The 17,046-nt window shown below is 40.6% G+C and overlaps 1 protein-coding gene across 4 annotated transcripts in view; it reads left to right on the top strand.

Moving 5' to 3' along the window:
* Window positions 1–10,160: 10,160 nt before the first annotated feature.
* Window positions 10,161–17,046, top strand: part of camsap2b (calmodulin regulated spectrin-associated protein family, member 2b) — a 94,736-nt gene continuing 87,850 nt past the window's right edge. For 3 of the 4 annotated variants that reach the window (XM_053673655.1, XM_053673654.1, XM_053673659.1), the window contains exon 1: window positions 10,162–10,780. In XM_053673655.1, the coding sequence (XP_053529630.1) occupies window positions 10,639–10,780 (142 nt within the window). In that variant the 5' untranslated portion in view covers window positions 10,162–10,638. Of the gene's footprint in view, window positions 10,781–17,046 lie in introns of all 4 variants that reach the window. The other variant, XM_053673658.1, reaches the window with a different exon arrangement.

The raw sequence follows: 17,046 nt of genomic DNA, 5'->3' as shown, positions 1-17,046 counted from the left end.
TAAATGATTTACCGTATACATAAAGGACTATCTTATAATAATCTTTGTAATTGTCTGTTTTGAAGTATATCTGTATCCTTTTAATGCGAATAGAAATATTTAAAGCAGACTGACTTCCAGTGTCTCACTATTTGATTTGTATTTGCCAATTTTGTTCCATTTTCTCAATGATGGTCAATTATTAGTACTTAAAGATGCACTATTTAGAAAAGCTAAAATGGGATTGAAGACAGAAAAAGCCATTTGCACAATGAAAAACTTTATACACATTTGATGTGTATAGTTCATGTTCAAATTACTTCAAATTACTTTAGGGATGTCGCCACAATTATTAACCAAGAAAAATAAGCCAAATCTATGCTTGAAAAGTGTGAGTTTTCACAATTCCTTATGGCTGTTACGATACAGGGAGGTGAGGCAGGAGCAGGTGCAGATCAAAGTCTTTATTGCTCAAAAAAAAAGGTCAATAAACATAAGCATCGGTACACGGTCTTAGACATGAAGCGAGATTGAAGGCATGAAACATAAACAGGACACGAGAACACGACCGCTTAACATCGAGGTGGCTAACACTTACATGTACTTAGACTTAGTTAGCTAGGTACCCGTATCTCTAAATAAAACTGAGCGAAGTGCAACGTAACATGAGGGCTTTAAATAGCAAACACAATCAAACTAAACACAGACAGCTGGAGTAAATCAAGACACACCCTCGAACATCAACCAACGCTTAAACAGGGGGAGAACCAAAACAAACAAAGGCGCGTGTCCATATACAAGAGTGCAGTCTCGTGCACGCGTGCTCTCTAAAGCCGCTCGTGCATGTCGACACCGCAGTGACATCTGCCGGCAAGAGCGTAACAATGACAATAAATTTTTTTCAAGTCTAGCTTTCGAGATTCAAAGTAACTGAAGACAGAACTTTTTTTGGACTCCACGTAGATCATAAACTATTGAAATCGACTGAGAAATGTAAACGTTACTGTGCTTTTATCCAGAAAAACCGCAGCTCCCCACTTACTTATATTTGTTTATAGAGCACTCTTGTCCAGATCAATAGAGAGGAGGTCGGAGCCAGCTCCAGATAGGAGGTTCAGCTCCAAATAGGAGGGTCAGCTCCAATATGGGAGGGTCAGCTCCAAATGGGTGGGACTTTAGCTCCAAGTGGGCTGTACAAACCTCCAGAATACTTTGATTGGTTACTGTACTGTTTGTCATTTACATTAAGCTGTCAGGTTTTTTCCCCCAGAGGCAATACAGCAGCTTGACGGAGTTAAACGGGTAAACTTGCAGTTTTAATATTTTAAATATTGACACACTGAATTCCCAGATTATATAGAATCAACAAAAGGACATGTATTTTATTTGTTGAATAACTTTTTTTTTTTTTTTTACAAATACGTTTTATAATGTGCTTTCTGGGTATCCACCAGGTTACACTGGTAAGGGCAGATGAGGCGAGCTTAGATTTAGATTACTGTAATTCATTATACTTGGGTCTTCCTCAGTCATCTCTGGCTCGTCTTCAGATGGTTCAGAATGCACCTGCAAGGCTGTTGACCAGGGCAAAGAAGTTTGATCGTGTCACCCCAATTTTAGCATCGCTTCATTGGCTCCCAGTCCGTTTTAGGATTCAGTTTAAGGTTCTGATGTTTGTTTTTAAAACTCTTAATAATCAAGCTCCTTCCTATCTCGAGGATCTTCTTAAACCACATTCATCAAACAGATGTCTAAGATTTTCTGATAGGTTTCTTTTGCATGTCCCTCGTTCCCGGTTAAAAACAAAGGGGGATAGAGCTTTTGCTGTTGCTGCACTCCGTCTATGGAATCAACTGCCACTGGACATCCACCTTGCACCTTCTATTACCACTTTTAAAAATGGGCTTAAAACATATCTCTTTTGCCAGGCTTTTTGATAAAATTTTTAATTGTTTAAACAAATTTTTAATCAGTTTTTTTCTATTGTCTATTGTCTGTTTTTATTTGGTCTAATTCTGTTTCTATTTTACCTTCCTTACTCTGTTGAGCACTTTGGTCAGCTTTGCTGTGTGAAACGTGCTATATAAATAAATTTTACTTACTTTTTACATACTTACTCCAGGCCATTTACACCAAAGCATTCTACCCAGGATTTTGCAGTTTGTCAGGCATGAAATCCAACTGTGGTAATGAGTAATGTCATTGTATATGCAGAGAAAATGCATGGCACCTTTTATCACTATGGACGGTAAATATATGTAAAATTTACTTTTTTATTTCTGAGTAACTTGTAGATATTTTGTAGTAGATTTTGTTGTGAAGGAATAGTTCACCTAAAAACAAAATCATTGAGCAATAAAAAATTGTTGGTTATAATGTTGTTACAGAGTTCAACACAACCTAAATGTGTATCATCCTTAACATTGCTTGTCATAAAGGTTTTTGAGAGGTGTATCAAAACTCTATGTGCTCCTCCATGCCTGACACCACTGATCCACTCCAGTTTGTCTACCGCTCCAATAGGTCTACTGAGGATGCAATATCTCACATCCTACACATCACCCTCACCCATACAGACAACAACAAAGGGAACTATGTGAGGCTGCTGTTTATAGACTATAGCTCAGCCTTCAATACCACAGTCCCACACAGACTGGCCTGCAAGCTCAGGGACCTCGGCCTTAATGCTCCCGTCTGTGACTGGGTCCTGGACTTCCTCAAAGAGAGACCTCATGTGGTGAGAGTGGGCCAGTTTACCTCCAACATGATCACCCTGAGCACCAAAGCCCCACAAGGTTGTGTCCTGAGCCACCTACTCTAATCTCTCTAAACACATGACTGTGTCCTCTCACAGCTCCACATCTATCGTCCAGTTTGCTGATAACACAGTGGTTATTGTCCTCATTTTCAGGCAAGTTCTTCCGTAGTCTGATGGCTAAAATTGAGAGGCTCAGGAGGAGCTTCCTCCCACAGGCCAATAGTCTCCTCAACATGACATGTCCTCCATAAAGATCCCCTAGGACTCCATAAGGACTCTACAGTTCACTCTGCACTACACTGAAACCCCGCACACAGCACACTGCACTTTTCACTTGTATTGTGTTGTTACTACACGTACATACTGCATATTTTGTTCATATTTCCATTTTCTGCACATTCCTGTAGACATTTCATATTTCATTTTTCTTAACTTATTTCTTATTAGTTTTTATTCATTTCTGAATATTTTGTGCTGAACATTTATTTTTAATTTAGTATTTAATCCAAAGTCTAAAGGCGTAGGCCAGGTTTCATTTCCATCAGTGTGGACCTCGAAATTTGAAGGATCTGGAGAGATTCTATATGGAGGAATGGTCTCAGAAGGGACGTAGCACAAAGTATTTGTTACGCTACGGCCAGCAGAGGGCACAGTGGCTCGGCTCCTGACGCATCACGTGACATTATTTTGGTTCGCTCGCTTCCTGCTTAGCATTTTGTGACGTGACTTTAATTTACCCCTGGTGACCATGTTTTGGGGTGATTAGGTTTTCTATTTAAACGCCTTGGTTACTGAGCACTTCGTTCAGTATTATAGTTAGTATCGTTTGTTTCCATGCCTTGAATGATCTCGTTATATGCCACGATTCCAGTTTCTCGTTTTCCTTGGTTGTGAGTTACGTGATTAATAAAGACTTTGATCTGCACTTGCATCCGCCTCCAGTCCCGATCCGTTACAGTATTAACTAAAAGCGTGTCAATAATTGTTCCACATCTATATTTATTTTTGGATAAACCTGTGTTGTGTTTGCAATTGTTTGATAGCCATGAGAGCAGAGTATTTGTTTTATATTTGTTTTACAGAGTATTATATTTTTTTTAACAAAAGATCAATAGGTGTTACGACCCGGTCTAGGGCGGGCTGCAAAAATAAAATAAAAAAAGAAAAGGGTTGGTGAGACCAGGATTGCGTTTGCTTTGTTTTATTCTCACCTTTATATATATATATATATATATATATATATATATATATACATACATACACATATGTGTGTGTATGTATATTATATGTATATCTATATATAATATAGATAATTTATTATAATATCTACTTTATTATATATGTATAATTATATATAGATATATAATTATATATTATATTATAATAATTAGTTATATATATATATATATATATATATATATATATATATATATATATATATATATATACATACACACACACACACATACACACACACTCTGCAGAAAGAAAACTAACTAATCTACAAGAAAAGAAAACAAAAATACACTTTCTTCCCTCACTCCATAGCTAACCCAAAACCAGGAGAAAAGAAGTTACATAAATGGCGCCGACTTCCTACTAACCACTATTAACAGTGCACTATTTACAAAGGTGACTATTATGGGGTCAATTAACAAAATAATATATACATATATACACAAGTGTACCACTCGATTCGTAATGGGGCAGAGCATAAACAAAGTCAAAGACGGGCATAAGGTCATACACAGGCCAAATTAACACACGAAAAGCACTTCTCACTATACACAAAGCAATGGCAATGATCTGCCCGGGATGGAGACTGATGAGGCTTAAGTACACTTAAGCCTAGGGAAGGGGGAGGAGACAAAAGAAACCCATCCCACCACCGACAAACACAGAGAAATACATTGGAGAGCGTAACACCCCCTCCCTTAAGAGTGAACATCAGGTTCACAACTGTCATTAAAATGATACCGAGATAATGTGTCAGCCGCAACATTTTCAGACCCTTTCTTATGCTGAATGGTTATGTTAAAACGTTGCAGAATCAAGGACCACTGCATGAGCCTTTGGCTGCTGTTTGATAAACGATGTAAAAACACTAGGGGGTTGTGGTATGTAAAAACAGTAACAGGGTCAGAGCTAGAACCAATATAAACTACAAAATGCTGGAGGGCAAGCAAAAGGGCAAGGGCCTCCTTCTCAATAGTGCTGTAGTTCAACTGATGACGGTTAAACTTATGAGAAAAGAAACTAACAGGGTGAGCTATGCCATGAGCATCTTCCAGAATCAAGATCGCACCGGCACCAGTACCACTGGTGTCTACTTAAAGTTTGAAGGGCTTCACAAAACACAGAGCAGAAAGAACAGGTGTACTACATAACATCTTAGCAGCCTCACAGCTAGAAGACCACACAAAAGAAACGGAGGAGATTTATGAGAGGCAACGCAACATCTGAAAAATTCTTACAAAAACTCCTATAGTACCCAGCCATCCCAAGAAAGCGTCGAAGTTCTCTTTTAGTCTTGGGCGCAGGAAAAGTGGCAATGGACGTAACTTTAGCATCCAATAGGCGAACAGTACCATGTCCAACCTGTTTACCAAGGTAAGTTACAGTGGCATGACCAAACACACATTTTGTGAGGTTCAGAGTGAGAGAGGCTGTCTGGAGGTGAGCAAACACATGGGCTAACACACAAATATGACTATCCCAGGTGTCTGTAAAAACAACCACATCGTCGAGGTAGGCTTCACAATTCTCTACATCTCCCTATACCTGTGCCATTAGCCGCTGAAATGTAGCTGGAGCATTTTTTAGACCAAAAGCCATGCCCATGTATTGGAAGAACCTGCCTGGTGTAGCGAAAGCAGAAATCTCACATGCACGTGGGGTGAGTGGAACCTGCCAGTAACCCTTTAGAAGGTCCAGTTTTGTGACATTTGCATTTCTGATTCGGTCAACACAATCTTCCATTCTTGGGAGGGGAAATGAGTCCACTTTAGTTAAAACATTGACTTTTCTATAATTTGTGCAAAACCTATAGCTTTTGTCAGGCTTTGGAACTAGCAGGCAGGGCGAGCACCAGGGACTACAGCTAGGCACAAGACCATCCTCAAGCAAGTAGTCTGTTTCTTCCATCAAAATGGCATGTTTAGTAGGATTAACCCTATGAGCATTTTGTTTAACTGGAGCATTATTACCAACATCTATGTCATGTCTGAGGACAGAAGTACAAGAAGGGGTATCAGGAAAAAGTGATGGATATTTCTTTAAAAGACTTATTAAATCACCCTGGGCTGGCTCTGACAAGTGCGCAAGTTTAGACTGGATATTTGCCAGCCATTCAGAGTTTGGTAACTGAGTACAGGGAAAACAAGCCCTACCTAGACTGAGACCATCCACCTCCGGAGAATACTCAGTGGGTGACACGCTCATAGAGGCAGCAGCTACTGACGTGACAACAGGAACCAAAGAGCCAACATCCGCGGTAGCACGAGAGATATAAGGCTTGAGCATATTCACATGGCACACACAAGACTTTCGTTTCTGGTCAGGGGTTTTCACAACATAGCCTGTATCAACTTGGACTCAATAACATAAGGACCTGAGAACCTAGCCTGGAGAGCAGAGCCAGGTAATGGCAGTAAAACCAAAACCTCATCACCCACTTGGAATGTATGCACCACAGCCTTTTTATCAAAAAAATCCTTCATACAGGCCTGAGAGGATGAAAGAGAATGTTTGGCTAACTCAAAAGCAGTATGTAGGCACTCACAAAAGGAACTAACATAATCTAGGACGTTCCTAGTTTGGGGTTGCACCAGACTAGGAGACAAAAACTCTTCCTATAAAACCTTTAAAGGTCCACGAACAAAGTGCCCAAAGACTAACTCAGCAGGACTGAAACCAAGTGACTCTTGTACAACATCATAGATAGCAAACAATAACAGGGGAATCCCTTCATCCCAGTCTTTTCCCTGACCTAAACAGTAGGTCCACAGCATAGACTTCAATGTCTGGTGGAAGCTTTCTAATGCACCCTGAGACTCTGGGTGGTAAGCACTAGAAACCTGATGACGAATGTTCAATTGTATCATAACCTTACTGAAAAGAGCAGACATAAAATTTGAACCCTGGTCTGACTGGATGTATTTTGGCAAACCAAAAGTGGTACAAAACTTGACAAGACCTCTGATGACAGCACAGGTCTTTATGCTACGCAGGGGTATAGCTTCAGGGTACCTAGTAGCAGCACACATCAAAGTTAGTAGGTATAAATTACCAGACTTGGTTCGAGGAAGAGGACCCACACAATCGATTAAAATTCTTTCAAAAGGTTCTTCCATAACAGGTATTGGTTGAAGTGAAGTAGGGGGAACAACCTGGTTTGGCTTCCATGCAACCTGACACACATGACAGGAGCGGCAATACCTGGCAACCTCTGACCTCATAGACCTTAAAACACGGTCATATGTCTTCCTCACACCAAGGTGACAAGCGAGATCATGGTCATGGGCAATACTCAACACTTGGGTTCGGTATGGTTTTGGAAGCACAACTTGAAAAACTGACCTTCAACATGCTCAGAGTTTGAGAGTGTCTACTTACACATTAATACATCCCCCTCAAAGAAATACACTGTAGAACATTGAGGTAACTGCGCCTTATCTACAGCAGCAGCCATACGGTGAGAGAGCGAAACATCTGTTTTCTGAGCAGCCACAAGCTGTTCTCAAGATGTGATCATCCAATAGCAAGCTGGAACATGACGCATTCAGTGGGCGGGGCCTGGAGAAGGGGGAGGAGACAAAAGAAACCCAGCCCACCACCGACATATAGACACAAATGGCACATAGAGCAAACAGAAATACATTGGAGAACTTAACATAGGTTAAACAAAAAAGACAAATTTTCATAGCCTTCTTTGCTCATATTTACCAAGGGTGCCAGTATTAGTGGAGGGCACTGTATACTGTATATAATTGTGTATGTGACAAATAAAATCTTGAAATCAATGTAGAACACATGCTCAACCATTTAAAAAAACAAAGAAAAAAAAAACAAAGACACACAAAACAAAAGTAAAAGTGTTAATAATAATAATAATAATAATAATAATAATAATAATAATACATACATACATACATACATACATACACACACACACACACACACACACATAGAGAGGTTGGGAAAATGAGGTCCCACACGAAACCATGTCATTGTTACTGTGCCCATTAGTGTAGTCGTTTTCCTGGCTTGCCACATAATTACAATTTATTGCAAATTGCAAAAGTAGAAAAATTTCCTCCACCTAGAGTAGTGGATATCTACCCTCACCTGCAAACTAAAGGAGAATCTCTAGTAGGCTGCCACACACCCGAAATCTGAGAGCCAACATAAGCTGATGGCTTTTCATTAGACTTCAAGTCTCTCACAATATTGATAAGTCTGCCCAGCATGATGCAGCTCTGTATCCATTGTGATTCAGCTTTCCTACTAGGACTCAAAGGTATGAAACAGGTTGCCCTCCTCCCTCTGTTATTGCCAGCAATCTAGACTGTCCCTCAATCCTGCCCTAAACAACTTACTGGGTGTCCAGCAGAATCTGTGCAACAGTTTACATTGTATAAGATGTGTTCTAATATTTTTAGACATCAGTTATAAATTTCCAGTAATCTTTCCCCATTCTTTATCCTCAAATCTGCACCCCAAATCTTTTTTCCATAGTAATTTTACAGCAGAACTGGTATTGTGGTCTGTTTGTCTTAGAATTTGTCTTAGAATTCTGTCATTTTCACTTGATCTGAATTGCAGCATGGTGTCACAATTTGGAGGCAGAGACAGGTGCAAGTGCAGATTTACTTTAATTAATAGCACAACCAAACACAAAACAAGAACTATGAATCAGCAGCAAACCACTAAGGCAATGACTAAACATAAAGCAAAGAACTTAAACACAGCAACATGGACAACAGCAAAGTAAGACAAGAGTGCAGTGCAAACTGTGGCTGTATACACAAGTGCTTGTTAACAAGAACGTGATTCATGTGCAGGTGGTCATGTGACTGTGATGCAGTGAGGTGCAGTGACTGCTGGGAACTGTAGTCCAGAGTTCCTTCTCTGATAAACGTGACAGAACCCCCCACCCCCCAAAAGGCACTACTCCCAGAGTGCCAGAAAACATTTCCTCCCCTGGCGGTTCTGGCCCTCTGGGCAAAATGTTTTCACAACCCCTTAGGTCCTGAAGCAGGCATTGTTCAACAGATAGCAGGCTCCTCAAGGAGCCGAGGGACAGGCATGAGGTTGGGGCAGGCATGCCGTGGTCGCTAGACAGCACTCAGGTGTGGGAAGCTGGGTCATCAGCTTCAGTAGGGCAAGAAGGCATAGCGAAGTCTTCAGCAGAACAGGAATGCAGAGCGATGTCCTCAGCGGAACAGGAAGGCAGAACTTGGTTGGCCGTGTAAGCAGACTCTGGCGTGAGCAGTACTTGGTTGGCCGTGTCAGCAGATTCGGATGCAAACATAACGTTGCTGATTGTGATGTCGAGCTCAGACAGGAACATGGCTTGGGAGGCCGTCTCATCGACCTCGGACAGGAACGTGGCTTGGGATGCCGTCTCTTCGACCCCAGAGAAGAAGTTGGCATGGGAGGTCACCTCCTTGACCTCAGACAGCAACATGGCTTGGGAGGCCATCTCTTTGACCTCAGGTAGGAACATGGCTCACTCTCTGAGGTTCAGGTGTGGAGTAGTCTCTTCCGCACTGCAGAGAGATGACAGATTCAAGAACGTGATTCAGGTGCAGGTGGTCATGTGACTGTGACGCAGTGAGGTTCAGTGGCTGCTGGGAACTGTAGTTCAGAGTTCCTTCTCTGATATACATAACACATGGGGAAAATGCAATCACAAATTATACGATTGTTATTACTTTTTCCAATGTGGCACAGTCATACCAGTTTAGGCAATGGACATAAACTGTCAAATGGGCTTTGCATTTGCATTTTAATTTTAGATGGTAAACGTATTTGAAAATACATGTTTGAAGCAGCATTTTCTTTTTAGCATTTGAATTTGAACAAAATCCGGAAAATGCTACCATAGACAGACTACATGAATCTACTGTGTTGTCTGAATTAGCAAGAAATCAGCCTCAGCATCACTGCTTCATGCCATTGCGTGTATTTTTCTTTCTTCCTTTAAATAACTTGAACTCAGAAGTCAAAAAATAAAATTAGAATTGGACTTTTGTGGTCATATGACAAAGAGATCAAATCAAGCAAACTTGAATTATTTAGGCCGTGGGTGTGATTAGATTCATATACAAGTTCATTTGAATATGAGGTGGACAATCGTGTGTCGATGATGTCAGATGGAGAAAAAAGTTTGGTGCTGAAAGGATGGAAAACGTCACAGGAGAGCGTTTGGGCTTAGTGCGCATGCGCAGGCAACTCCTGCTTTACCAGACAAGTGCGGCAGGCTAACCACAGAGACATTGATTTTGATCGAATTTTGGAGGGCGCAGTCTTAATTTTTAAGAAAAGGGTAATCCGCTAAAGTGACAGGCAGCAATGGTTTTAGCTCTCCGTAGGGCGGACTGACATACTTAATGATGGCAGGACTTTGCGTCTCCCGCTGCGCTTGAGCCTCTGCCGCAACCTAAGGATAATGCCAGAGTAAGGCTGAAAACTACCGCAGTCCTTTGCGTTTAGTCGCTGGATCGATTTCGGCCCACGATAGAGAAACGGCGGAATGGTTTTCTCCGTTTCACCGAAACATCACCTTCACCGATATGCAGAAGCACCGGGCGGTTATTTTTGCTGGGCTATTTGCGCATTGAGGGAAATGCCACGAGCTTGTTTTTTCCCGTAGTTCCGCGGTTGTCCGTGTGGAAATCATGATGGAAGACGCAAGAGGTGCCAAACACAGCAGGAGGACGTTTCTCGTCCCGGCCATCAAATCGTTTGATCACTACGACTTTGTGAGGGCCAAAATAGCGTGCAGCTTGACGTGGCTCGTGGCCAAAGCCTATGGCTCAGGTAGGTGGCACTTCGTAATATTTCCACACAACTCAGAGTGAGGAAGAATATGGTAGAAAGACAAGTTTCTGGGCCTGTTTCTGGGCCTATCTAAACTGTATCGTTTAGATAGGCATTAACTGAATTAATAGTCTGCTTCGCGTTTTTCCCTTCCGCGTCTGATGTGTCTCCAAGGCTACGTTCAAGACTGCATTCTCCGTTGCAAAATAGTATGTAATAAGTAGGATACTAATATATATACTGATGTACTGTTTAGTACGTCAGTATGATGTTCCGAACGTAGTCCTAAGCTGTCTTTACCCCAAGGACTGTTATTATACGACAAACTTTTCTTTTAAAACTGTGTATTCTTACAAGCTTCAACTAACCTTAAAGCGATAGTTCACCCCAAAATGAAACTTCCGTCATTAATTACTCACCCTCATGTCGTTCCAAACCAATAAGACGTTCATTCATCTTTGGTATTCAAATGAAGACATTTTAATGAAACTTGGGAGATTTCTGTCCCTTCATTTACAGTCCATGTAACCAAAACTTTCAAGCTCCGAAACGTTCATAAAGGCATCCTAAAAGTAATCCATGTGACTCCAGTGGTTTAATCGCGATTTTATGAAGTGATACGAATGCTTTGTGTGAGCATAAATAATAAAATAAAATCTTTATTCACAAAATATCTTCACTTATGCATAGCACTCCGACGAGTGCTCATGAGAGAGCGTGTATGCGTGTTGTGTTGACAAAAAAGGTCCTCTAAACTGACTCTGTATGTCTCTAACAGCTCTCTAGTTCAGTTGGTAGTGAATCAGTATCGTGTACACGAGTTCGGGCACTGGTAAGGACCCTGGCTCACGACACATTGAGACACTGACCACTGAATTTCCAGCGACATGACTACGTACTCGCATTGTAGAACGTCACCAAAAATTTTTAACTTAAATATTTAAGTTTTATGTCATATAAATTTGTTAGCTTAATCACACACAGTTGTCATATGTCAAGCAGAATCCAAGCTAGTAGATTAAAAAAATCATTAAACACTTAAATGTCGTTAGACTCAAACAAACCGTATATAAAATGTCAGATAAAGTAAAAAATCGCTAACATACACAATCATTTGAGAGACACAACAATGAAAACAAGCTACTTACATTTGTAGCTGGAAGTTGGTTGACAGTTCGTCCCTCATTAGTTTCACGCTGAGAGGCTTCAGAAAACATGACGTCATTTCCAGTAAGGGAACATAGTGAGCATCGATGCTCCCTGTTACTAACTGCTAACTACTGAACTAGAGAGCTGGTTGAGACATACCCTCAGTTTTGTACTGTGGCCCTCCTCCTCTGCTGTAAACAGTGCAGTACTTCTGGGTCCTGTTGTATCACGAGAACATCTGCTCTCGCGTTCTTGTGATACAACGGGACCCAGAAGTGCTGCACTGTTTACAGCAGAGGAAGAGGGACACTGTACACAAACTGAGTCACATAGGACAATCTTTCTAACAAAGGTGTCTGCAGATTTTGACATAGAGGAGGACATAATGATAATGAGTGTTTATTGATAATATATGCACAGTGAAATTCTAATCTTCGCATACCCCGGCATGTCAGAGAGCAGGGTCAGCCATGAAGATCTTGCATTTCTTTATTTGACCAAACCTACGGACATTTTTTTGTCCACTCTTGCATCAACACAACACGTATGCATCGCGGTTCTCTTGTTAACGCGCATCAGAGATCTATATGGAAGAGAAAATACAGTGTTTCTTCTGCTTTTGTGTATATCTCATACTAAATTGTTTCAGAAATTAAAATAAAATCTAAAATAAAACAATGGCAACCTGAGTAAACACACAATATATTTTTTAAATTGTTATTTATTTAAGCAAAAAAAATTATTCAATACCAACTGGGCCTGTGTGAAAATGTATTTGCCCCGTAGTTACTAATTCATCAAATCTATGAAATGCATTCATAATGGGGTTCATCTGGACTAGACGCAACCAGGCTGGATTACTGCAAACTCTGTTCAATCAAATCAACACTTAAATAGATCTTTTTCAACAGCATGAAGTTGGTTAAAGGGTCTTATCCACTATGCCAAAATTTAAAGAATTTCCAGAAATTATGAGGAAGAAGGTGATTGAAATACATCAGTCTGGGAAGGGTTACAAAGCTATTTCAAAGGCTCTGAGACTCCAAAGGACCACAGTGAGAGCCATTATCTCCAAATGGAAAAACTCTGCACAATAGTGAACCTTTCTGGAAGTGGCCGACCTTCCAAAATTCTTCCAAGAGCACAGGAACTACTCATCCAGCAAGTCAAAAAAGAGCCAAGGACAATATCAAAGGACCTACAGGCCTCTCTTGCATCATTAAAGGTCACTGTTTATGACTCCACTATCAGAAAGACACTGGGCTCAAATGGCATCCATGGAGGAGTGGTGAGATGAAAATCACTGCTAACCCAGATGAACATTAAGGCTCTGAATCTTGCCAAAACACACCTTGATGATCCTCAAACATTTTGGGAGAATGTTCTGAGGATTCATGAGTCGAAAGTGTAGTCTCACAAATTACTTTTATGATGCCTTTATGAACTTTTTGGAGCTTGAAAGTTTTGGTTACGTGAACTGTAAATGGAGGGACAGAAATCTCTTTCATTAAAATATCATCATTTGTGTTCCGAAGATGAAAAGTCTTATGGGTTTGGATTTGAAGACAGAATTTTGACAGAATTGATGACAGAATTTTCATTTTTGGGTGAACTATCCCTTTAAGTATGAATTGTGTTCTACCCCATAAATTGTATTGACTGATGTACTGAATCTAAATCAGGATTAAACCAGATGCCACAGCATGAGAAACCTGCAGCACAGCAAAGATTTTGTTCTAAATGTCTACAACTGCAATCATAATTCATCGAAATTGCATTTTTAATAATTCATAATTCATGCCATCAAATAATTCATGATAATTCATGCAATCAAAATCATTTGGTTCAGATTTGAGTTTATAGAAGGGTATTAATCACTTTGTGGCCATTAAATCACATAATCCAGATTTTCACATAAGTCCGAATATTCATATCCACTGGTTTCAGTAAAATGTGGAACGGAAAAGTTAATGACCACACAGGTGGTTCATTTAAGATGCGGCATAAAAGACTAGACCTCAATACTCTTGTGGAATAGCAATATGTGGATGCATTACTTGTAGATTGGCCATCACTTTTTGCTCCATGACCTGTTATTTCTCACCTGTGTCAGTCTAATATTTATTCTGTTGCCACCCTTCTATCTGGTTAAGGTCTTTGCCATAGTTAACCCCTTAACCCCTAAACCATCTAGGGACTGTCAGCACATACCTATTTTGAAGTACTATATTGACGTACTGAACATACACGATTTGGCCAAAGGTTTGTGGACTCCTGTCCATCAGACCCATAAATGGACCTTCTCCACTGTTGCCACAAAGTTGGAAGCACTCAATTGTACAGGATGACTTTGTATGCTGTAACATTACAATTTCCCTTCACTGGAATTAATGGCCCTAACCTAAACCTGTTCCAACATGATAGTAAGTGAGGTCCATAAAGGCATAGTTGGAGTCGAAGAACTTGTGGCCTGCACCAATCCCTGACCTCGACCCCATTGAACACCTGATGAACTGGAAGGCAGAGTGCCCCCCAGGCGTCCTTGCCTGACATCAGTGCCTGACCTCACTAATGCTCTCGAGGACGAATGGGCAAATACCCACAGCCATGCTCCAAAATCTAGTGGAAAGTCCATAAGAGTGAAGGTGGGACTTAATCTGTAATATAGCTGCAAACAGCAATGGCGGATTCCTCCTCAAGATTGCGGACTATTTTAAAAATTGACATGATAGAGAAATACATCCCACAGATGCATTTCAACGCATTTGGATCAATGGCAGATTCTAAGATCATTTTTGTAGTTTTCCACAAATGATCATTGTAGAGAAAAATCCATCATGTGGACATTATGGGTTCTAGAGACCTTTTTGTTCCCCATGAGCAACAAGGCATGCATACCAACTTTCAGACATTTTGGCCTGACAGAGTAGAAATGCCATCATTTTGAATGTGCCAAATTTGAAGTGTGGCCTGTATCGCCACCTATACTCTATTTAGGCCCATGTTTTCTGAGAAGTTTAGTCTCTAGTTTCAGTGTGCCACAGTAGAACAAAATTGGCAAAATTGACCAAGCTTCAAGGTTCTGGAGAAGACTTAATGTTTCTGTTAGCATTAGCTGTGGCCAAATCAGCCACAGAATGTCTGCCTAATAGACAGTCAGCGGACCATTGCCAGAAAGCCATGGATGCATGTGCGTAGCCCCAAGCTCGCGCACGTGAAAGGGCCTTAGGAGTCAGTGGGAATTTTGGAGCATGTATGGACTGTGGAGGAAGGGAGACATGCACTGGAAGAGTACACTAGCATTTAGGCAAAAATGCATATTAAAGATATTCATGATAAAGCTATTTTTCATCTTACTTTCACCCATTTCTCAGATTTGTTACTCAACATTGTCAAGAGTCTTCATATGAACTGGTGATTGAATCGGAGTATCTGTTTTATGACTAGCGGATATGTAAATCATTATTTTAGCATTAGCGAGAAATTTTTATTCCATTTAATGTCATTTTTTTTGGAGATATGAGGTTGACATCACACATTGTGTTTAGTACAGATCAAGTCCATAGGTTAATGTTGATTATGGACACAAGAAATATGCGCAACAGTTTTTAATTCACCAATATGTAAATAGTTTGGCCAGTTTTTATTTGATTCCTTATTGCTTATCACCTTATACAAAGACATGTATACCACACATATGTACCACAGTTCAAGTAAATCGGACCTATGGTTCATGAGGAGAATATTTTTGTAGTTTTTTGCAGTAATTTTCAGTGTATTGGAAAATCTATAATGGGTGACTTTATGGGTCCCAATGGCTTTTTTGTTGCCAATGAGAAATAAGGCATGTATACCAATTTTCAGACATGTTGGACTTATGGGGTGGAGGGAAAAATCATGTAGAATTTGAGTGTGGCCTGTAGTGCCACCTATGAGCTCATGTGGGCCATTTGTGGTGTGGGAGTTACTAGTGGTCTGTAGTATCAATGTGCCAAATTTCAAAACTATTTACCATTCAGATCTTGAGTTATTGTGGAACTTTAGGGAGATGAGAATAATAATAAATATTGCTGCAAGCAGCAATTAAGGGGCCAAGCACTAAAGAGTCTAAACAAGGAGCTAAACAAGCATGACAGGGAGCATCATGGCCGACTGTAAAAGCGTAATTTTAGACATTTGTATATGATTTTAGGCAAAATGGTTGAACATTCATAAATACAATCAATTGTTATGATGTAATTGCTTATCATACTTGACCAATAAGTGGTGCTGTGACCAAATTGATGTGATGTGGTCAGTGTGGGGTCACAATGACAGACACAAAGTTTGGTGTCAATATGCGAAAGCCTTGCAAAGATACAGCCTCTGAATAGTTTTGCCATCATGCCATCAAAGTTGTTGATGCGTTAAACGAAAACAGTTAAGTATATGAACACAAAATCCATAACTTTTTGCCAGCATGGTCTGAAAATGATCTGAATCGAATTTGGTGAAAATGGGGCCAACGTTCCAGAAGGAGTTCAAAAAAAGAAGGTTTTCAGTGAAATGGTGGACAGCAAGTTCGATTGATGGAAGTACAACATGGCACCTCATGGCAAAGAACTCTGAGAGGATCTGAAAAAAATAATTGTTGCTCTACGTACAGATGGCCTAGGCTATAAGAAGATTGCCAAGACCCTGACACTGAGCTGCAGCACGGTGGCCAAGACCATACAGCGGTTTAACAGGACAGGTTCCACTGAGAACAGGTCTCGCCATGGTCGACCAAAGCCGTTGAGTGCACATGCTCAGCATCATATCCAGAGGTTGTCTTTGGGGAAATAGACGTATGAGTGCTGCAGAGGTTGAAGGGGTGGGGGGTCAGCCTGCCAGTGCTCAGACCATACGCCACACACTGCGTGGTCTGCTTGACTGTTGCCCCAGAAGGCAGCCTCTTCTAAAGATGATGCACAAGAAAGCCCGCAAACAGTTTGCTGAAGACTAGCAGACTAAGGACATGGATTACTGGAACCATGTCCTGTGGTCTGATGAGACCAAGATAAAATTATTTGGTTCAGATGGTGTCAAGAGTACCTTTGGTGCTTGGCCCCTAAATATAGCTGCAAGCAGAAATACTG

This window comes from Ictalurus punctatus, chromosome 20 (genome assembly GCF_001660625.3).
Source record: "Ictalurus punctatus breed USDA103 chromosome 20, Coco_2.0, whole genome shotgun sequence".
Classification (NCBI taxonomy): Eukaryota; Metazoa; Chordata; class Actinopteri; order Siluriformes; family Ictaluridae; genus Ictalurus; species Ictalurus punctatus.
The sequence above is the reverse complement of the archived record's forward strand: the minus strand, read 5'-3'. Positions and strand labels throughout refer to the sequence as shown.